Consider the following 24577-nt stretch of genomic DNA (forward strand, 5'->3'; position numbering starts at 1 on the left):
GAAGTCTTTATCAGATCCAGCAAGTGATCCAAGTGCATACTGCAAAATTGATGCTTTGCTATTTAGCACAGAATGACCAGAGAAAAAATACAATTGTTCACAAGTCATTTCATAGAACTGTTCTTGTACTAGTAGGTTCAAACTTAGTTCTTTGTTTGGACAGATTTAAAAAAATGCTCTGCACCATTTCCGCGGTTTGCAATCTGAACCAACAAGCCCAAATTACTATCAAGAGAAACATATATCTCAGTGACCGATCACTCATAAGTGACGGTGAACAAGTCTTTTCTATCTTTCTTAGATTTGTCTTCAAAGCTCTGAAAGATTAGAGACTGGGATGCAACGAATCTTGTCATTGATTAGTACTGTATAATCAATACCACCTGTGGAGTTGTCAACTTTTTTGTGAAAACAGCTTATATCTTTGAAATTTCCAAAGAATATTGCAGACATCCTGTGCAACAAAGGGTTTAAACAGATTTATGGTGTTTATATAATTTCAATTTACTATTTGAGCCACAATTTTTCCATATCCTCGTCGCACACAGCTTCCAGCCATCTGGTGTCCCACCATCTTCAGTGCTGTCTTGATAGCTGCAGGGCACAGCCATAGACATATTGCCAGGGAGCAGGGATCCGCAGCGGCCAGTCCTGAGGCCACCAGGTGTGGGTGTACTTACTGTCTCCCAGGATCAGTTCAACCTCCTCGTCTGCGTCAGTGTCATCGTCTTCCTCCTCCTCGTCCTCACCTTCGCCATCCCCATCTTCTTCCAACATGTTTGCTAGCTCCTCGTCATCGGAGGGAGAGAAGTCATTCTCTCCGTCCTCTGCAGCTGGCTCAGCAGCTTCCTCATCTTCTAGCTCTGCTTCCAACAGTGGGTCTGTGTCAAGATCGTCGAGGTCGTCAGAATCATCATCGTCGTCATCATCATCGTCGTCTTCTTGTTCTTCCTCATCCTTTGAAATAATACAGAAATGCATTAAAAAACAGAAGCAAGTTTTTAGAGATAAATTAAGAAACATCTTTGTTGGAAGAAGTACATTAGTTTGGCTTTAGCTGAAAGCTTTGACTAAAATCAAACGTCGAAAACATAAAAATTCCTAGTCAATAGTTACATAAAACACACAAAATAGACAACCATTAAATAGAACCACTATTCATCAGTGGTTCTGACTCATCAAATATCACATATTGTTTTCTTCATACATTTCCAAAAATCTTTGAAAATGTACTTAAATGACCTTTAACCCTTAAGCCAGAAATTCAAAGGCAACTTTCCCCTCAAGTTATTAAAGTCAACTGTTGATTATTTGTCAATACTAAGTTTACAGTTCCATAACACTTTTCCTGCCGAAATGAAAACGTAGAGGTTTTTGTATTGTGTCCTTGCAGACACCAGAATCAGCCACACACAGCCTTTCTGACCTACTGAAAATTACTACACTCAGCTGTGCCTGTTTCAGAGGAGAGATACAGCAAGTTTCACTTTTAAATGACGTGTATTCTTTTTAGCCTTTTACTCGTGATGTTTCATTTTGTTGCGTAAACCCTGTAGCATGGCTGATAAAAAACAAACATTAAACAGTAGTTTAAAGTGGTACTAGTTATGATGGGACACTTCAAGAACTGTATTTTAGAAACCTGGGGATGGAAATCTTAACCTAGAAGGAGTAGAAATCAGAGTGCTGCATGCTCTCTTAATACCCTGTGGAGACACCCTCACAACAGTGATGGAACAAATGTTATGACGTGTTGAAATGTGTGAAATGTCTAGAAATACATTTTGCATGAGAGGCTGAATTAAATCACTTGTGGCAAAGCATACCTTCTGTCCTCAAATACAAAATGCCTAGATTTTTCAGTGTTTAACTTACCCGGATAAGACGAAGAAAAGAGCTCTCTTGGAAGCCAAAAGGGACTTTGACACAAGAATCGGTGGGCCTATCGGTCTGACTAAAAGTCAAGTATGGAGACCAAAAATATATCTTTAACAAGATCGAAACCACCATCAACTTTTTGAGAAGCCTCCGTAGCTCTCTGGGTAATTCTAGTGTTGCAAAATATTGACATTCCACAAAATGCTGTGCCCTAGAGGTGGAAAGTTATAAAGTATTGTTTTGAGGGGGTGCCACTAGCTCTCCACAGAATGCTGGGTGGCTGAGTTGAGCGTTTGCATATCTGGAATTATTCTTTCACACTGTGTTACTGCTATAGGAAAGTACCATCTTTTTGCCATGGTTATCCCCACTTTTTGTGTGTTTTCACTGGGATCCTGATAACCAGGACTCCAGTGAGTGTATTCTCTCCCTCTAAATTTGGTTGCTTAGGACTTTGCACACTCCACAATTTGCATACTGGTGCCCCCATATAAGTCCATAATATATGGTACTTGGGTACCAAGGGCATTGTGTCTCCAGGGTGTTACCCATGGGCTGCAGCATGTATTGTGCCACCCATGGGAGCCCATGTAAAATGTGTCTGCAGGCCTGCCATTGCAGCCTGCGTGAAAAGGTGCACACACGCTTTCACTACAGGTCACTATAAGTCATCCATATGGTAGGTCCTCCTAACCCAGAGGGCACGGTACATGTACCTGTGTGTGAGGGCACCTCTGCATGAACAGAGGTGCCCCTACGAACTCCAGCTCAATTACACTGGACTTCGTAAGTGCGTGGAAGCCATTTTTACCCAGGTACTGACAAAGATCACCACCTGTGTCCAGCTAAATAATGGTAACTCTGAAACTGGGCATGTTTGGAATCAAACATGTCCTAATCATACACCAATACTGTTGCCAGTGTTGGTTGTATGATTCCATGCACTCAGGGGGCATGTTCCTTCCAGTGTTCAGGGAAGCCAGCGCTGCTGCCACACCCTCAGACGGGTTTCTGCCTTCCTGCTGCTTGACCAGTTCAGGCAGAGAAAGGAAGAACAAAGGAATTCCTGTGGGAGAGGCAGGCAACACCCTCGCCCTTGGAAATAGGTGTTACATGGCTTGGGAGGAATAGCCTCCCTAAGACACCGGTATGCTTTGAAGGGCACATTTGGTGCCCTCCTTGCATAAGCTGGTTTGCACCAGTCTAGGCACCCCTAGTCCCTGCTCTGGTGCGAAACTGGACAAAGGAAAGGGTAGCCACCACTCCCCTGTCCATCACCACCACAGGGGTGGTGCCCAGAGCTCCTGCAGGTCACCACTTGATTCTGCCATCTTGAATCCAAGGTGGGCAGAGGCCCCTGGGAGCATCTGAGTGGCCAGGTCAGGTAGGTGACATCAGAGCCAACTCCGTATAGGTGGTCACCCTGCTAGGTGACCAACCCCCAATCCTGGGCTATTTAGTGTTTCCCTCTCAGGCAGGTCCTCAGGTTTGACGTGCAAGATTCCAGCAGGACTCCTCTGCATCATTTACTTCAGTATTTCCCAACCTGTGGTCTGGGGACCCCTGGGGGTCTGCGAAGCTGCCTCAGGGGGTCCGGGACTACTAAGAAAATTAAATCACATTAACAGATTAGGTCACCAGCTTTCAGTAATGACTCACTGGGGGGGGGGGGGGGGGGGGGGGGGGGGGGGGGTTCGCCAGATTCCAATAATGATTCTGTGGGGGACCCCTGGATCCAGTAATGATAAAGTGGGGGTCCACAGAAGTCAAAAGGTTGGGAACCACTGATTTACTTCATCTTCTGGCTACTGGGACTGCAACTGGACCCTCCAGAAACGGACAATCTGCAACTTAAGCGACGACTCCGCTCTGCAACATTGTTTCTGCAGCTCCTTTCAGCAACTGCAACATTTCCACAGCTGTACATTCTCTGAGGGCGGTGAGTCTTCAGCCTGCACAAGAAGTAAGAAGGAATCTCCCTTGGAGTTAACGAGTCACTCCCCTGCATCTGCAGGCACCAACTGCAATGACGACTGGCTGCATGGATCCTCTCTCCTCCAGAACTGCGTGGATCCTGCATCACAGGTAGTGGTCTGGAGTGGTCCCCTTGGTCCTCTCTGCCAGATGTACAACTTGGGAGAAGGTAAGCACTTGCCTCTCCTTGCAGGACAGTACCCCTGTGCACCATAACTCTTTTAGCTACCAAGGCTTGTTTGTTACTCCTCCAAGGTATCTTCAGGCTCCGTGTAGCCTGGCCCTAGCACGCCTTCCTGCAAAGCACAGTCTCCTGCCTGCTGTTTTAGCGACGTGGGACTAATCTTCAGGTGTGCTGACTGTGCCTCACTGCAACTCCTGTGCCTGCTGCCAGTGGGTTGCCTGTGGGGGCTGTCTCCTCTTCTTGTGACTCTCCCAGCAGCTGATGGTCATCTCGGACTCCCCACCTTGGGTCGAGTCCCCGTGACCTCGCTGGTCCTCTCCAGCCTTGCAAACCTTCTTCTTCCCTCTTCTGTTTGCCAAGGCTTGTTGGTGGTTTTCCAGCACCACTAATCGACTGTATATCAACCACCAACGTGGGACATGACTTGCATCACTTCTGGAAATTCATCTCCTGTGCTGCACTGCTGACTTTTTTCGTCCACTGTCGACCTGGTCCTGCATCCACAGAGGGTGGGTAGTGACTCCTGGCAAAAGGACCCTCCAACTTGAACTTGACTTGGTCTCCTTCCTTTGCAGGTCCTTTTCTGTCAGGATCCATCTTTGGGTTCTTCCTGTCTTAGTTGGGTCTTGCATAATATTTTTCCTAAGTCCTCCTGATGGTTTTGGGGAAAACCAGGTACTTACTTCTGCTCCCCTAGTCGCAGGGGGGCCACTCAGGTACTCACCTCTAGGGATTCCTAGTCCCTTCTACTGATTCCACTTCCTTGGGTGGGGGACTGCCTTTCACATTCCACTTTTTTAGTAAATAGTTTGGCCCTCCCCTAGGGCCCTCACTATTTGCTATTGCTTTCATCAATGCCTATTGCATTCTATGCTATTTCCTGATTGCTAATGTGTAAAGAATAGTGTGTTCACTTACCTCCAGTTGGGGGGGGGGGGGGGAGGGGAATGCCTATTCAGTGTGCTAGTATTTGTGTTACTAAAATAAACCACCTTTATTTTTGTAACACTCTGTGGTTCTTTCATGTGTGTAAGTGTTGTGTGGCTATAGTGGTATTGCATAAGCTTTGCATGTCTCTTAGATAAGTCTTGGCTGCTCATCCACAGCTACCTCTGGCTTCCTAAACACTGACTACGCTTCACTAATAGGGGATACCTGGAACAAGGTGACAACACCGTAGGTGCTCACCATACACCAAGCTAGCTTCCTACAACTGCTGTCCCAACTTTACTTCAATTGTTCCTGGTGAGAGGCTCAAAGCTGCTACAGCACTGTCCATACCTAAACTTGAAACTGAGGCTTTACTCTTGATGAACTATGTCTGAGCCTATTAATACTGAAATCGTTTTTAGCTCTCACAATCTTCAGTCCTATGCATACCGTAATGGATGAACCTGATGGGACTAACACAGTAGATGGCCAAAGCAAGAGCCCTTTACAAGTAAACTGTAAACAACACACTCACAAAATGGTTTGCCAGTCCTTCTAAACACTGCTTAAATGTTTGTTTTAAGCTAGTGAGCAACATATTTAATTTTTGGAAGCAGTTGGTAAGATGTTTATGGCACCCCTGAATAGTTTTGAAGCAGAATGAAAAACAATACTGTATCTTTAGGGGGAAGCGATTGCTGTTAGCACCAGAGAGGAGCGTAAATATTGGTGGATTCTAGCTGGCTGGCACAAGCAGTTTCTCAGGCTTGTCAGAGGGGCAAAAGTGGGATGAGTGTTCCCTTAAGCAAATACGAAAAACTGATAGATGTGTTGTGCTCATTAGCTCTGATTTTTTAACCTACAGAGGAGGCATATGTTAAGACAGAAGTGGCTAGGACATTACTTAGACGTTGGTGTCAGTGGGCCATTAACTTTCTAGGCAACTGGGATTCAAGGTTAATTGCAGAAAGCATTGAACATTATCTCGAAGTTATGAAATCTGGCCAGAAAATATAAGAGCTGAAGCTAATAGATTCAAAGTCAAAGGTTTTGACAAATATATGCCCAGCCGTCATTGCCTTAGATAAGAAGCAGACCTCCATGAGGAGAGTGCCTGGAGGAAGTACTTCTCAGGCCAGGAGAATGAGACAGTCTTTGGGCTAAGGGGTGTTTAGCTCCTACTAGAGCTTTCAGGGAAGAGACACATATTAGTTTCTAGAAACCACAGGTGTTTTGAACCCAGACGATGAAGTGGTGGAGAATCAAGAGGAAGGACCAGGTGGAACGAAAGGGAAGTACAAAGATTTCTTCAACCTTTATCCTTGGAAAAGTGTGAGGCGTGCTGAATGACTACTTTTGAGATGGCTGAATATCACAAGGGAAGCTTGGGTGTTGAAAACGTTATCAGTTTATAGGACTTTGTAGCGAAGAGTTCAGTGAAAAGACAAAGAGCGATTATTTTTCACGAGAATCAGCACAAATTGGTAAAAGCAGAGGTTAAATAAATGCCAGAAAACTGGGTGATAAATGCTTCAGAACAAAGCAACGAGTTTGTGAGGATCTCTTTTTATTGGTAAACAAAAAAAACAAGAGATGGAGACCAGTAACAAAGAGACTTGTACATGTTTTTGTTTTACAGGCATTTGAACATGTCAACAATACATCAGCATGCCGGAGTGGGGTCTGTGTAGGCTCTGCACATCATTTCCAGAGCAAACAGCATCAGTGCAGAGCCTACTGGCATGGAGAGGTACTGCTGAAAAGTTCCTGGATCCAGTATGACGCCTGGGGAATATTCATTAAGAGTGGGTAGTCTTAACAGGTGTTAAATGTAATTTTAGGGCGGGGGGAGGTGTTGTGTGTGTGTTTCACTTACCCTATAATATTTACAATGTGTCGTAAAGGCATCTGCCTGAAAAGGGGATGAGTGATAAAGGCATGCGTTGTAATGTCATACATCCACTCAAGAGGTCATCCGTGGCTAGATGTTTCAATTAGAAAATACATTTGCTGAAGCAAGGCATGAGCAACTTGTGGAATTTAGCACAGTTGAAAGGTTTGTTAACACCATCAATTCAGCTGTTTTACTGGGCTGTTGCATTATAGAGCTTGCAGCACTTAAGGAATGCAAGTTTGAAAGAAGGCCTTTGGTATGACGTCATGGTGACCAAGTCAGACGAAACAAAATAGTTTGGACAACGTGGAGAAATAGGAGGGGTGAGCAATTTTTGGAGCAGCACCACATTTTGTACTGAGCTCCCATGTGGTAATACAGGTTGGGGAGCAACATAGGATCACCAGAAGACAGGAGGGAGGTTGATGAAATAGGAGATAAAGGAGCACATAAATTGTTTGGTGTTAGCAGCAGGAATATTCACTCTCAGGACCTTCAAGGAACAGTTGCACAATCATATGATACTTCGTGTATGGACAGTATAACAGCCGTGACATAGATAAACAAGTTAGGGGTAAACAGGCTGAAGAGGTTACTGAGTTATCAAAGGAGTTGTGGCTATTTTGAATAGAACACAAGGTGAGGTTTCTAGTTATTGGATTTGCTGAATCAACAACTCACAAAGGTCTTTATGAGGAACTCCAAACATTTTCCTCTGATGAAGGGCCAAGCTGCATGAATGGCATTGGGATTGTGGAAATTGTCACAGGAATTTCCACGATTTGAATAACGATACGTAATGTCAGTTGAATTATTAAATGAATCAAATCATTTGGAAGCTTCTTGAGTCGATTTCTAAGCAAAGAAATTTGAATTTTTCATTCAAGGATTTATGTGTAAAAAGGATTAAAAATACAGTGACTTAAGGAATAATCTCCCCCGCGGAGACATTTATAGTCCTGAGAGGGGCCGTTGCTCCCGGACCGGAACAAGGCTGTTTACAAGTTGAGCATAAGAACAGACCATTATTAGGACACGCAATGCCTCCTATGATGCACCTCTCTCAAGCCACTTAAACAAGACTAACATTGTGGACAGATGAAAGCTATTAGACTCTGAGAACTGTTACTCGTCTTTCACTTCCATGCTATGGAGAAAGAAAAGGACATTAAGTTCCCTTTACATACAGAATTGATGCCAACCAAAGAAAAGTGATTGATTAAACAAGAATAAAGACTGACTTTTTAATGGAAAAGTGAGGTAAAATAGATGTAGCATTGTTTAAATTTAATACCAATGCTCCACTTGGCCATAAAGTAAGAAAAGTTGCATCTGATGCTTTCAATCTGGCAACTTTGTGAAGACCTCATTTTGCAATCTTATGCCACCAACTGCAAACTTAACTGCAATAAACTGCAATGAGCATGCACACGTGTTCTTCTCTTTCTTGGGTCTAGTTGAGCTCGGGGATATCACCTATTATGTGAGACATGTACAATCCATGGTATGATCTAAACAAAGGTAAACTGATGTACATACTTTCTGTGTTCAGTAAAGGGCCCTTGAAGCAGACCGTGTCTTCCCTTTAATGAAAAGAAAAACTCTTACAGTTACCATTTTTGCCAATTACCAGCAGAATACCTAATCCCCAATTTGAAAAGCAACCCATGCACACTGATCAGGCAAGCTAGTAACATTGGTGTACCACCAAGATGTTACCCTTCGGGTAATGGATAACATGTGGAATGAAGAATGCCAGCTAACAAGGCTCTATTAGCCTTGAAGTATTTATTGGCACACTAGCGCCCTGCTCACAAAATGCCTGCACTGAAGATTGAATTGTTCTTTATTTATTTTTGCTGATGGTACTTAATTTTTCCGGATCAAATTCTTCAAACTAGGAGATGCACTGTCCACATTCTCAATGGCATATTTTTTAATCAGGTGATGTACCTCAGGGGTTAACATGATGCTTCTAACATTGTTAAACATCTTTATGGAATTGCTGGGGGCCTTTGTGGGAGCCATTAGATTTTCACGCTACAAGCATAATAATAACCTCTGAAATATTCTTATAGTGTTTTCCCTGCCAGAAGTTCATCACCTGAGACTTCACCTATCACTTTAGTATGGTAGCCCCTAGCACAAACTTCAGGGGCAAGGAGGCCTACCTCGCACAGGGGTTATAGGAGGTACCCAATCAAGACAAGGTGGGCACATGAAGAGGTGGTGTAGTTAGTGGAGGCACAAGAGCACTGGTGGGGCATGGAGGCACAAAAGCACAGCAGTGTGGGAAACACACAAGCAAAGTTAGTATGCAAACACAGGTGGCGGCACACAAGCACAGGTAGCACGCTGGGCGTGCAAGCTCAAATGGTACACAGGGGCACATAACCACAGGAGACAGACGAGGAGACACGCAAGCACAGCTGCCCAGGGTGGGGCACACAAGCCTCATTGGCATTGGAGGCACTCAAGCTACAGAAGGCCACAGGTACTGGGTGGCACGGAGTGAAGCACATAGGCTCTAGTGGTGCGGAGTGACTGCACAAAGGCATGCTGGCGTTGGCCAGAGGCATTCAAGAGGAACTGCCATAGAGGTAGTGTAAGTGCAGGCTTGGGAGTGCCAGCGCTGGGTTGAGTGGGGCATGTAAGCATTTGTGATGTGGAGGCAGGCACACAGGTGCTAGTGACTGTGGGAACAAGCACAGACACTAGTGACTTGGAGGGTGCATGCAAGTCTCCATTTTGCATGAGTAGCACACGAGCAATAGTGGCATGGATGACAGAGAAACAGAAGAACTGGTGGAATCATGCTGTGGTGGCACGGTGGACATTAGTGGCTTAGGAGGGACATGTGCAGCGGTGGCTTGTGAAGGACAAACACCAGAAGAGTGAGATTTTGGGGGGGTAGAGGGCGAACATGCACAGGTAGTGGAAGGGAGAACGAGCCCTGCTGTAGATGGGCACAAGAAATGGGGAGGCACAATCACTAGGAAAGAAAGGACGAGCACTGCGGCAGAGAGATACAAAGGTCTTAGTGGGTCACAGGCATCAAAGACAAGTTCACAAGGACCAAAGGGACCATTAGCAGCAAAAAGGCAACTCCCAATAGTTAAATCACTCTCATGTTACGGAGGGCGGTTTTGTAACCTTAACAAGATTAATCTTTGTCCAAGATGAAATATTCAAAACGAGAATGGCCTAAAACTCTGTGCTTCTCTGGCACCTAAATCAAGCATCAGTTTGTTAATATCTTAATTCTGATAAAGGACATTCTTCGGCCACTCGAGTACAAAATGTTAACCCCTCAATTGAAAATGGCAAATGCAGAGAGTCTCCAAGTAGCTGCCAATATGAGGGTACTCCAGCACTTTTGGGCTCTTCCCCCCCATGCAGGACCTACACATACCTCAAAACCATCAGAGAAAATACGCTCACGGCAAAGGATCAGGGGACAAGCATTTGCCTTGATCTCAAAGTAGTATTTTAAACAGTAGACCAGAGTATTCTGGACCTGGCTTATAACATACTGTGGTGTAAGAGGAATAGGGTATCAAAAACAAAGTGATGAATGGAATGCTTCAATTAATCTCAACCACTAGCAATTCCTCGAGCTGCATCCAATCCATAGCTTTTTGACCACCATGCTACCTCAGTCTGGACCCAGCCATACACAAATCGATCTTACCCCTGCTCCAATGGGAACAGATCACCCTGAACTGCCAGACCAGGCCCTAACAGAATTGGAACACACGCAAATCAGAACTGGTTTTGCCATTATTAGGGCACATCAGCATGGTATAGCGTGGTTTCAGTAAGCATCCTCTCATCAGCTTCTGTGTGCAAGAGGGACAGATGAATACTTGTTCACCCCTTTCCGGTCCAGCAGATATCACCAAGTTCAATTGGCCTTGCAGGTAATTTCTTTTATGGATATCACCTCTGCGGTCTTCAAGGGTCCTTACTATCTCTAATTCTCCTCAATGTCTATATAGTGTATCCCTCAAAATCACTTTTGAAGCATTTCCTGAAGTACCAAATATGTCCAGATGATATACAAATACATTTAAACTTATTGGAAACCCAGACCGTTGCCAAAACATAAACTGTGAAACCTGTTTCCAAAACTGAATGCATCAGCACTAGCTCTGAATTTAAGATTGTGATCTTCCTCTTAGGTCCAGATGGTTGAACCATTATCGTCTTCCCTGGTTTTATTAGGACCAACCATTGCCTCAAACTAAAAATGTCAACACTCTGGGTGTCAGTCTGACGATGATATTACAGATTAACTGTGTCACAAAGAAGAACTTCACCATCCACGCAAAATCTGAGGAATCCCACACCTGCTGCTTTTTGCCAAAAAAACTGCATAGTGTTCGCTACAGTAATTTTCAGATTTGATTACTTTAACGGAACAAACAGTTATCTTCCTTCATAGACCACGGGGAGCCTCAAAAAAGAGCAACACTTTCTGTGCTGTATCTTCGTAGACCTGATGTGCAATGAACCACAGTCCACCAATGTCATACTACTGACATATGCCAAAAGAAAGAGTCAACTTCAGGACCATAAATCTTACGTACAATGCCACTTTTTGCCTTTCAGATAATAGCTTACTAAAATACTTTACTGGTGTTTGTAACTTGTTTTTTTGTTAATTTGTTTTGTACAACGATATGCCCCTTCTTGCTTAGAATGAGCTTTATAAATGTGACAGATAAATAAAAATAAGTAGCATGGACTTGCACCCAGACACCTAAAAAAGCAAGGACATATTTTCTTCTTTAAGTCTTCGAGACCATATCCCTTATTTTGCTCTACACCCCACACACTTAATAGTTTGCTCCACTATCTCACTTTCCTCATCTTGTCATGATAACCTTCCCATGATCCAGGATTATTTACCTGCCCTCTCCAATCATTCTTTTTAGCCCTACTTAAGTTCTCAATCATGTTGCTGCGCACCCCCCCAACACACTTATTCTTTCACTTTCTCCCGTATTTTACTTTCAACTCTGCCTTATAAACCTCTTCTTTGTTTTTTTTTTATTAATAAGTTGATTTTTTAACTATCTCCAGCTTGCCAATTTCTTTACAGCTAGGCTCATCTTCTTCTACTCTGTTCAGGTACTATTTTGCACTTAGCTCCTACTTGAACTTTTCAGTCCCAACCATTTTTCTGGCAAGTCTCTGCTACCCTTCACCCACTGCTCTTTTTCATGTCCTTGCTGCTGCTTACTGTCCCATCACTCACTGCTCTCCCTTTTCCAACTGATTCCTTTTAACTAGCCATTCTCCCCCTGTATCTCATAACACTAAAAACATTTACCAATAAAAACTTTTGAAACGTTATCTAATTTTTTTTATTGGCCACATCACAAAGGCCTTCCACCGCCCAAAGATTGAAAACCAAAGCATGCTGTGTTTGGCCATACTCCGTATCTTCTACCCATGGCTTCATGCTGACCCATACCCATTGAGTTCTGGACCCAAACATTGGTAGGCAAGTCATGTGCCACACCTAGTATTCAATTAAAGTTTATTATTAGAAACGTTGGTTCACATACAAATAAAAAGAAACAATTTGAAATTGTAACACCTAGTTCATATATTACACAAGATAAATGATTAATATGGTGGTGGCGGTGGTGGGTTTGGTGGAGATGGAGGAGGTTAAATCACCCAAGTGTTACCCCATAAGGCCGTGGTTCCCCTTTTGACTTCTGTGGACCCCAATTTTATCATTACTGGAACCCGGGGACCCCCACTGAATCATTATTGGAATCTGGAGACCAACCACAGTGGGTTATTACTGAAAGCAGGGGACCCAGGCCTAAACATTGTTGGTGATTGGAAACACAATACAGAAAAATACAGAAACAAGCGTTTCATCAAACACATACACAAATGATAACACATTTTAAGAAATATAAATTAATAAAAATAAAAAATTTAATTTTAATTTGAAGGTTGATGCTTTTCTAAATTAAATTGAAGCCACACATCGTCCCTAGCACATACTGTTTGATACACCTGCACTGCTCCCAAAAATCAATGAGGATACTAATTTAATTGTAACCTCTAATTTCAAATTCCTTGACACTGACAGTAGATTTCATGATTTTCAACTGTAAATTTAGCCACCTGATTTATATATACACACTTCATTAATCTGTTAATAATATTTAATTTTATAAGAAGTGGCGGACCTACTGAGGAGGATTCGCAGACCCCCAGTGGTTCCAGGACAACAGGTTGGGTACCACTTCCCTTAAGGGGAACAAAGATTATGTTAAACCAGCTCAGGGATTGGGGAATGTGGGGGTTGGGAAGTCGGGGATTAGTTTGTCAGCCACGGGTGTTTTGCACGTTACTACAAGATCCGCGGTATTATATTCATAGGAGCCAGACATTCTATGGTGTAGACTCTTCCTTCCCAACTCAGGCATATGCTGTGATATTCTTAAGCCCCCTTAGTGCTTACGGGTCATAAACGGTTTCAGTGTATTTTCAAATTTAAACATTTAATCTATAATGTGGTCAGTGTTTTTTTTGTGTAGATGTGCCACATCTGCAGCCACCACAGGACTAGCAGGGGGTGAAGTCTGTTTCCAGTAGTTGGCCTGCTAATAGAAATTGCAGAATGAGTTGCCAAAGGCAAACCCATCTGTGCCTGGACAGCACCCAGTCAGGAATCCTGGCCAAATCACTGCCCTGCGATACTCATCAGCAAAACTTAAGACACCAGACCCGGACGTTGGCTCCCCGACTGCTGTTGTGCCACGCCTCACACCATGGTAGGAGCTTTCACCTGCACCCACTACCTGTTCTCCAGCAGCCACCCACCCACCCACACCCCCACACAAATACTAACGCTGCCCTCAACACCCCCTCCCAATACACAAGCACCAACAACGCCTACATACCAATCCTCCAAAACATGCCACATCAAACCTGCAAACCAACGTCCACTTGCATGCATGCTTCTCAGCACACAATCAAGCAGCAGACAAAAAAATGAAATATGGAATATGCTGAATAGCAAAGCACAAGACATCTTCTTTTTCACAGAGACCTCATTAAACCCCTCACTGCCTCTGAACACTGTCACAGCAATCCTAGCTGGCTACAAGGTTGCTCAACAGGACTGCCTTTATAAGCCAGGAGGAGGACTTACTATAATCTACAACGAATCCATCAAATGTACAACATTCACAGAGAACGTAATCCCATTCATGGAACACCTGCACTTCAAGCTGCAAATCTCTGAAAATCTGACCCTGAACAGAACCCTTGCCTATTGACCACCCAGACCACGAGACACCTTTACCTACCTCATTACCAACTTCATTGCTCCACTCACCATTGACTCCATAGCCTACATTCTGCTCTGTGATATCAACTTTCAGCTGAAAGCCCAAACGACCCCTGCTCCACAGCACTCCTCTAAAGCTTGGGCAACATCAGACTAAACCAACTCGTCCCACAATCAACACCTCAGGAAACATACACTGGGCCCCATCTTCATCACAAGCAACAGCATCAAATACAACTCAATCACCACTCACATGACCGACCATTCTAACAACCACAAACAAATCAACACATCTCAAGGCAACACCCCACCCAGATTTAGCATTCCTAGATGTAGCTGGGGTAAAATCACAGAAGCAGACTGGCTCAGCACCCTCAGCACGGATCAACCTAACCCCGCCTCACAGACAACCTTTACAAGGACATTAACAACTTCATCAACTGGATCAACAACTGCGCAGACTCCCTTTCACCTGTCGAACTCAACATAGATCAAACAAGCAGGCCAGCTGGTACACAGAAAACCTCTGAGGCACCAAACGACACTGTAAACAGCTACAAATGAAATGAAGAGCCAGCCATGACACCACAGGCAGAACTATCTATGATGGTGAACTCAGACACTATCACCAGCAAATAAGAGAAACCAAGAAATAAGCACTAGTGGACCACATCGAAGGAAGCTCCAACAGCTGCAAGGAGATTGTCTTGATCGTTAAAGATTTCACTTTGCCTTTAGCCACTGTCAACAACATTGCTGCCTCTCAACAACTGTGACAACCTATCCAACTTCTTCCACAGCAAAATCACAAACATCTACAACAACTTCGCACACCAACTGAACCCCCCAGAGAACTTGTTGCTAACCTACTCACCACTAATCAAGACAGCCACCTGACTGAATGGACAACATTCACCAGAAACAAGAGAGCAGCAATCATGCAGACATTCACTCAGGGGCCCCAAATGACCCATGCCCCCACTATATCTATAACAAGTCTACATCACCAATCAGCAACACCCTGACCCACATCATCAGCACCTCCATCACATCCACCACATTTTCCAGATGAATTGAAACTTGCAGAAATCAATGCCATCCCCAAAAAGCCCAGAGCAGGTTTAATCGACTGAACAACTTCCAACCCATCTCCCGCTTCCCCATCCAGCCATAGTGATTGAGAAGGCAATCAACAAGCAACTCACAACCCACCTCGAAATTACCTATCTTCTAGACAACTCTCAATGTGGATTCACAAAGAACCACAGCTCCGAAACAGCACCCATCGCAGCTACCTATGACATTCAAATCACCCTGAGCCGAAGAGAAACAGCGGCCCTCATCCTGCTTGACCTCTCTGCTGTCTTCGACCCAGTCTCCGATAACACCCTCATTAAAAGCCTCCATGAGATTGGCATACAAGAATCTGCTCTAAAATGGATCTGTCCCTTCCTGACGGGAAGAACCCTTCACATCAAAGACCAAGAGACTGATATGCGAAGTCCCACAGCGTTCATTCCTCAGCCCCATGCTTTTCAAAATACACATGACACTGCTCGCCAACATCACCCGATCACAAGACATCACCATCATCTCCTACGTCGATGACACCCAACTCATCCTCTTGCTGACAGACAAGACAACAACCACCAGGATCAACTTCACCAACTGCATGATCATGGTAGCAGACTGGATGCTAACCAACTGCCTGCAATTCAACTCTGACAAGACAGAAGTGCTGGATTTTTCCAACAAGAGATCCCCATTGGACTTCACTTAGTGGCCGCCTGCGCTAAAACCAGCACCCACAGACCATGCAAGAAAACTAGGGATCATCCTAGACGACAAGATCAACAGGACGGCTCAATTCAACACTGTGTGCACCTCCTGCTTTTACATTTTATGCATGTTATGAAGGATCTTTAAATGGTTGCCTTGGAACACCAGAAATACCATCACACAAGCACTCATCACCAACAGGCTGGACTACGGCAACACTCTCTACACTGGAATCTCCTAACTACCCCTACACAGACTCCAGACCATCCAGAACACCGCTGCAAGACTCACACTCAACCTCCCACGCCACACCCACATCACAACGCACCTCAAGAAGTTTCACTAGCTCCCCATTCACAAAAGCAGCCAATTCAAACTTCTCACACACACATAAAAAGCCCTACACAAGAATAGAAGGCCTGAACGAATGCATACACTTTCATCAACTCATCAGACATCTACGCTCTGCTTCATTCTCACTCAAACATTCCCGCATCCACAAAAAAAGTAAAAAAAGAAAAAACTGGAGGTCGCTCATTCTCCTACATCACACCCAAGACACTGAACGACCTCCCTCAACACATCAGAGCCTCCTCCTCACTTCTTAATTTCCGCAAGAAGCTGAAGACCTGGCTCTTCCAGAAAGCACCGTGGGTATATCACACCTAGACATCTGCCCAAGAGGCAGGATTCTCTCTTGGGTGATTAGCGCACTAACCAAATTAATGTAATGTAACAAATATAGCATTGGAGAGAGCATGGCGTATACGCCTTCCTGTCCTGGCTGGCCCCAAAAAATCACAACTGGATCCAGTGGGAGGGCAATTCCTGTGAGCTCTTTAATAAGGTTCAGTAGGGCCACCCAGTTGATCCAGGCTTGTGGGCAAGCACACCTCTCTCTCCAGCACTTAGCGGTGGTCCCAAACATTGACTTGAGTCTAACTGGAGTCAGAAACCATGGGTTGAGTACTTTAAAGACAGTTTTGTTATATTTATTACAGATGGAAGCAATCGCCACCCTCTGTCACATTGCCTTCCATTCCTCTTCATCTACGTCCCTCGCAAGCCCATCCACCCATTTTGTCATATAATTATGCCGTACTGGTTTAGGCCTGTGTCCAACGCTTGATACAAGTGAGAGATAACACTAACAGAATACACTTTTTTGTGGTTAACTCATGTCCACCTTGAGTCCGCTATTCCCCTGTGCCTGCCCAATATACAACCCGAGTTAATTTCAATGTGTCTCTTTTTGGTATATGATGAGGCTTTGCAGTCCCCTCTGTTTTTTAGGGTTCAGTTATCGAAAAAGTCACATAACGTAAGTGGACAGCAGCCAGGTCTAGAAAAAATGGATCGTATTGTCCTGGAGGGAAACCAGGATTTTGAAAGTGTGTGGTTAAGGAAGACAGAAAGGAAGTGATCTTCACCATAGGTGCCAAAAACTTCCAGTGGGCTGAATAATAAATATATAGTATACCAGAGTAAACAGTGTGTGACCTATGGTGTGAACGGAGCCACACTTAATGCTGTAATGGAATAGGCGAAAGCGCCTCTTCGAGTATTAGCCAAGATCGATTCTATAGCTGGTCAGATAGGATGAGCCCTTATGTAATTGAAAATATCAGGCAGCTGAGGCCCCCTTTCACTGGACTGTCCAAGAGGGTAGCTTTTGCATTTCTACTTGCCCTCCCGTAAGAAGTTCAAAAGCCAAGCCTTTTAGGGAATGATCATGGGGCACATCTGCACCACACATAGAAGAGAAAGTTGAAAGTAACACTTAATGTGACTAATCAAGGACAGGTTAAGCCTGCCCTGGCAATTTAGACCTTTAAAAAGAATTTCTAGTAGGGCGTAGTGTTAAATTGCAAACAAAAGGTTTTACGTCATGCGGTTAGCCATACCGCTAGATAATACAGAGGTCCGTTGGTCTATTGAAAGAGCTGGGTTTGGAGACAGTTGTGCATTGTGTGTTGGATCCATCACCCCGTCCCTGGCAACGTAGTATAGTTCATATGGAAGCAAGATACTGAAAAGTCGACTTCTAATTAATATTTGAGGGCTGGGATGGGATGGGATCTGCAGGTTAGTCAAGAAGCATAAAATATCAGCAAGTAGCACAAGCTTATACATCTTGCCTTTGACATTAATGCCATGTATAGCTCGATTGTTGGTGGTTCACTGTTTAAGGGGTTTCATGGAAAGGATGAATATCAAAGGGGACAATGGAAACTCCTTAGGATGATACTCAAATCATCTCTTTTGAAGGCCTTCTCTGCATCAAGTGAGAGACGCAACATCTGGGTTCTGTGTTTAGTGGCTAAATTGATATGGTTCACCTCTAGCCTTGTGTTGACCTAAGCATGACGCCCACTACCAAACCCTGAGTGAAACTCTGGTCAGATACGGTTTAGCCTTGCAACCAGGATCCTCAAAAATAATTACATATTCATTGAGGAGAGGACTGTTTGAGCCACATCTCAAACTTTCCTTTCCAGGTTTCATGGATACTGTGGCCGTTGCATCAAGCATAGTATTTGTCACCCTTCGGTACTCCCCATGAAGTTAAACAACTTAGTGAACAAGTTATTTACCTTCAGTAACAAAGTATCTGGTAGAGACAAGATCTAGCCGCAGATTCCTTAACTCCGAACCATGAAAAACATGGAATGAAGAAAAGCCATGTGACTCTTGCTTCGAGGGATCATCAGGCTCCAAGTAGCCTTGGCCCCCAGCACTCTACCTTTGCAAGGACAGTCTCCTCTCTGCTGCTCCAGCAATGTAGGGCTCCTCTTCAGGTGTGCTGACTGGGCCTCACTACAGCTTACTGTGCCTTCTGCCAGTGGGTTGCTTGTGGGGGCTCCGACTGCTTCTGCTGGCTCTCCTGTGTTCTGAGGGTCAGCCTGGACTCCCCTCCAAGGGTCGAGTCCCCAGGACCTTACTGGACCTCCACAGATCTGCAAAACGTCCAACGGCTCTTCTTGCATTTGCTTGTGCTTGTGCTTGTTGGTGGCCATCCTGACCACTGACTCATCTGCAATTCGGCGACCGTCTAGGGACAGCTCGTAGGTGACTTTATGGACCACTCTGCAGCTCCTGTACCAAGCAGCTGGACTTCATCCATCACCGTCGACCCAGCTCCTCAGCTACAGAATGGTGGGCATTGGCTCCTGCCCCACCTGGACTCTCTCCCCTTCATTTGCATGTCCTTTTCACCCGGAATCCACCTTTGGGTGCCACTGGTCTGGTCCTGCCTCTGCATTCTCCAAATGCGAAGTCCCCTTGTTAGCCTATGGGAAAACCGGGTAACTTACCTCTCTGCACCCGGCTGCTGAAGAACTCTCCCTCAGCGCTTGTCTAACTACTCCATACACTCTGGCCGTGGACACCTATTCACATCCCAATTTTAGTATATGGTTTGGCTCCCCTATAGGGCCCAGGCTAATTTATACTTTTCCTGAGTACTTTTATGTGTACATGTTGTGTGTTCATACCTCCAAAGGCAGGTATGCCAATGGTGTTCTAGTTGGTGTGCCTTCAATAAAGTATCTTTATTTTTGCAACACTGTGTGGTTCCTTTCATGTGTGATAAGTTACTGTGTGACTACTGTGGTATTGCAAGTGCTTCACATGCATTCTAGATAAGTCTTGGCTGCTCACCACAGCTACCCTAGAGAGCCCTGGCTGTCTAGACACTGTAACACTATCTAATTCAGGGTTTGCCTGGACCCAGTATAAGGTGTAACACCATTGGTGTCCACCACACATTGGGCCAGCTTCCTACACACACACCTCCAACTGCACAGAATCTAGGAATTGCTGTGCCCATGGAGGGGCCTGATCTATCTGACAGATTGCACACCTTCAAACATAAGCAAAACAGATTTCAAGTGAAGCAAACTGGAGTTTTGCCGCTGCCAAACTGCAGACCAGAGACAAACCTCACCAGAAACAACCACAGACAGGGATGAAGGGGGGGAACACCCTAGCTCTAACTCTGCCACAGAGGACATTTTATTAGAGCTAAAAGCTAGTCTCACATCCATAGATAAGGTCGACTGTCACTTCCCGCCTAGATAGGCTGACAAGTTACTTATCTTCAGTAACACCTTTTCCGGTAGACTGCAGATTCCTCACCTTCTGAATTTCCCCAGGGACCAGACTGGATTCGGAAGATTTTTCATAGCAACACCTTTGTGCGCCAGTAGATGGCATTGTGCGGCTTCATACTGGGTCTGTCCTGCTCTGGATATGGCATTGGGGCCACTGCATCCGTGCAACTTCCGTGGACTGATGTCAGTTTCTTTCTGATCTTTGTCTGTACTGTCAGGCGCGAAGCCCACAGAATTCAGAGTACGCTGGTGAGCTGATCTCTAACTTGGAATCTTATTAGTGGGCTGTGCAAGTCCATTCCACAGAACAGGGAAGAGGGTGTTTCGTGAGAAATCTCTATCAGAAAAGGCATTACCGAATGTAAGTAACTTGTTATGCGGCTAGAGACTTCTAACCGCAGATTCCTCAGATTGCAACTAGATACGAGCAGTACCTCCCCGTGGTGGTGGGTTTGTGGGATGCCACAGACCAATCAATTCTGGAAGACAGATTGGTCTCGCCAGAACTGACTGTTCAGACAATAGTGCTTCATGAACGTGTGGAGAGACACCCTCGTGGCAGCCTGGTAGATATCTAAGACTGGCATACCTAATGCTAGTGCAGTGGTAGCAACTTTCGCTCTAGTGGAATGAACATGCAAGCCTTCTGAGGGCTATATCTTGGCTAGCTAGTAATAGATCATTTGCATAGTACTATCCAACGGGAAATGGTTTGCTTTTTGCACCTCTTTCCCCTTCTTTGAACCTGAGAAGCCTGCAAACAGTTGTTTGTCTGAGTGATGGCCTCTAGACTGAACAATATAAAAACTGAGGTCCCTATTGGGGTCAAGGCGGTGGAGCCGTTACTCCACTGAAGGGTGAAGTAAATGGGGGCAAATAAAGCCGGTAAGGTGATGGATTGCCCTATGTGGAAGGGAGTGACTACATTTGGCAAGGAAGACCCTTTTGTGAGGAGGACCAGTTTGGCCAGAAGAAGGATGTGTATGGCTGCTGAACGAACAAGGCCTGAAGTTCGCTGAGCAGAACTAAAGTAAGAGACATAAGAGAGTAGCTGTGCATGGGTTTAAAGGGAGTGCATATCAGATAGGAGAAAGACAAATTAAGGGCCCACTGCAGAATTCCAAAAGGTGTTGGAGGGAACATATGGATCAAACCCTTTAAGAAACACATCACAACAGGTAATTTGAAAAAGGATGGCTGATCAGGCAGCAGTAGAAAGGCCGAAAGATAACCCTTATGTGTAGCCACAGGTAGCCTTGCTGGTAAAAGTAAGGACAAAACAACGAAATGTCAGACAACTTTGCCTTTAAAGGCTGAATGTCACATGAGGAACACTAGACAAACTTCGCTTAGCATGCCATGCAAATAGTTTTGGTGGCGGGATGTCAGGCTACCAAGGTAACGCCTACTACTTCAGGAAGAAGATCAAAACCCATTAACTGTCGCCATTTAATCTCCATGGATGGGGTGTAGGTTGTGCAGAGACAGGTGTAGGACCCAGACCCAGCCCTGCTGCTGCAACAGGAGGTCTTCCTGAAGACGCAGTCGAACTGGAGGACAGATGCTCATGGCCAGAAGTTCCCACAACAACACACACTCCTGGCCTAGTCTAGAACTACGAGTAAGAAATAGGCCCAGACTTTCTTAATCTTTTCATTACTCTAGCAGGGGTGGTAGAAGCAGAAAGGAAATGAGGAGTCCCGAGCCCCAGTCCAGGAGAAAGGCATCTAAGAGGGAGAATCACCTGCAGAACTTAAACAAGAAAAAGTCTGGATGGTTGGAAATGTCGGCTGAGTTTGTCCACCCTGGTGTTTACCCTTAATAGGCTAGGCGATCAAGGGGATGCTCTGAACGTTCAAGCCACTTTCAGAGGTGTAGAACCACTAGACACAGGTCCCACGATCCTCACGCCAAACAGTTTGTTGCAGTACCACATTGAAGTCGTGTTGTCTTTGAAAACCTGTACTCACTGCCCCGACGGTCAGAAGGACCACTTTCAGTATCAAGCGAATGGGCTGTAACACCACCATACAGATGTGGAGCTAGTATGGCCATCATCACAAATAAGAGCATGAAAGGTGGGAAGCACTTATATAATGCATAATTGTATAGGACCAGGGTCACTACTGGACAGGGGTTGGGTGGGGAAGTTGATTAGAGTTATGTAACATGGTAAGAAACAAACTTGGACTTACACAGCTGGAGGAGGTCTGAACTACCAGTCTTTCAAATCAAGAGTGCTGGAAGAGGAAGGCAGGGTCCCCCAGGCTAGGCCTGTGCTTCCTAGCAATTTGCCTATTGACTGGAGGGCAACATCCTGGCTCTGCCTGGTGCCCCTCAATGTGTATGTAAGTGCCCCATTAAAAGGCAAAAAAGATTGTTGGTTGGTTTGTCCTGTACAGAGGACCTCAGGGAGATCATTAGTCTTCACTTCAGTAGTGAGTAGCATCATGTCCGGTACTTCTCTTGCCCTTCTTTTCAGTGTTACGAAGACTCCTCTTCGGACAAAGTAGAGAGGCTAGTGTTTGGGGATGTATCAAGCCCACCGGTGTCCTGCAAATCCAGGAATAAATGTTCATTTTAACAGAAATTTCTGGAGTAGTTATCATTGTTTAAATTAACTGAACCCCTTCAGTATCATTCCAGGGGGAAGAACTAGGGTACTCTTGAGGCCGATACAAAGTCAGTTAGTTTGCCTCAGAGTCTGAAAGAACTATCAGCTCTCCCATCAGCGTCTTTGCCAACGTTGATGCTTGGGATTGCAGCACAGGCTTTGGTTTTGTTAGGGGTACTGGCATGAAGTCTGGTGCCAGATTTTACTTTGACTGTGCAACTCAGTCACTCTCAGAGTCTGGGATAGATCTGCCGGCGGTAGACAGACTGGAGGTCACTTCAGGTCCACGGGGCCTGAAGGCGCACTAGACAGATCCAGATAGGTACTGAAAATGAGCCCCATTGACTCCCTGAATTCTGTAATTTGTTGCAGTGTTGCCACAGGGACAGGAAAGTTGGGCTGAAGCAGAAGGAGGGTCGATATTGTTTTGTGGGATTGAGATGGAGTGTGCGCCTCATAGTATCAGAGACGTCGCATGACTCAATGGTAGGAGTAGCGGGACAAAGGGGAGCCATGTATGCATTTTTTTTTTATGATTCTTTGACTTTGATGGTGACTGGTCACAAGATCAGTCTCAGGAGAGTGTCCGTGCCCTCAACTTCAACCAGGACTTCTTTGACTTCCTTCAATGCACTTCGACATACAGCTTGTCTTCGCAGTGACGGCTGGTCTTGGGATTCATCTTAGTACACTTGTTGCACAATGCAGATTTGTGCTTGGAGCCAGGAGCTATTACGCCCCCCCATTACTCACATGATCTCGCTCTGCCCCCCTCCATCTTTAACTGTACAACTTAGAGAGCTGTGCTCTCATAGAAGGATGTTGGTTCCCCTTATACAGTTGACACTTCACAGCTGTACCTGTTTATCTGTTATGAGACAAACTGTTTTATATATACATATAGATTCACATGCTATGCTTATCGATTCCAACATCTAGTGTTGGGCTCGGAGTGTTACAAGTTGTTTTTCTTCGAAGAAGTATTTTCGGAGTAATGGGATCGAGTGACTCCTCCTCTCGGTTCTATTGCGCATGGCCACCGACTCCATTGTTAGATTGTTTTCCCGCCGAGGGTGAAGAAAGGAGTGATAAAGTATATAAGAGAAAAGAGATGTCCATGCAAATGTAAATGTGTTAACTTAAATGACTACAGATTTCCGGGGAGAAGGGAGGGTGCATGTGAATCTGCAGCACAACATGCCACAAACAGATGTACACTGGGTAAGTGACATTTTCCATTCAATTGCATGTGTAGCTGCAGATACACATGCTATGCATAGACTACAAAGCAGTTAGCCATTCCAAAAAAACAGCGGTGGCTAGTCTGTAGGAGTTGAAGTTGTTTGAAATAATGTTCTTAGGACAGCTTGTCCTACAGTGACTTGTTGTTGTGATAAAACGTCAACACAGTAGTGTTTAGTAAATGTACCAGGTGTTGAACATGTAGCTGCTTTACATATATCAGCCAAGAAAAAGCCATTGTTGCACCTTTCTTTCTTATCGAATGTGCTTTAGGAGTGACTAAAAGTTGCATTTTTGCTTTGATATAACATGTTTGTATACATCTAACAATCCATCTTGCTAAACCTTGTTTTGATATAGGATTGCCTGTATGTGGTTGTTGAAAAGCTACAAAAAGTTGTTTTGTTTTTCTAAACTGTTTAGTTCTGTCTATGTAATACATTAGAGCTCTTTTAAGATCTAGTGTATGCAGAGCTCTTTCTGCCACAGAATCTGGTTGTGGAAAGACGACTGGCAGTTCCACTGTTTGACTGATGTGAAATGGTGAGACTACTTTTGGTAGGAATTTTGGATTTGTTCTTAGTACAACCTTGTGTTTGTGTACTTGGAAAAAAGGTTCTTCAAGAGTGAAAGCTTGTATTTCACTAAC

General features: G+C 44.7%; 1 protein-coding gene across 11 annotated transcripts in view; it reads right to left on the minus strand.

Annotated features, from left to right (window-relative positions):
• DCAF1 (DDB1 and CUL4 associated factor 1) overlaps positions 1 to 24577 on the minus strand; it is a 709202-nt gene that overhangs the window by 50785 nt on the left and 633840 nt on the right. For 9 of the 11 annotated variants that reach the window (XM_069206794.1, XM_069206793.1, XM_069206790.1 and 6 more), the window contains one exon: positions 681 to 957. In XM_069206794.1, the coding sequence (XP_069062895.1) occupies positions 681 to 957 (277 nt within the window). The remainder of the gene's footprint in view (positions 1 to 680; positions 958 to 24577) is intronic. The other 2 variants (XM_069206796.1, XM_069206795.1) reach the window with 1 other exon arrangement.

Source organism: Pleurodeles waltl, chromosome 9 (genome assembly GCF_031143425.1).
Source record: "Pleurodeles waltl isolate 20211129_DDA chromosome 9, aPleWal1.hap1.20221129, whole genome shotgun sequence".
NCBI lineage: Eukaryota > Metazoa > Chordata > Amphibia > Caudata > Salamandridae > Pleurodeles > Pleurodeles waltl.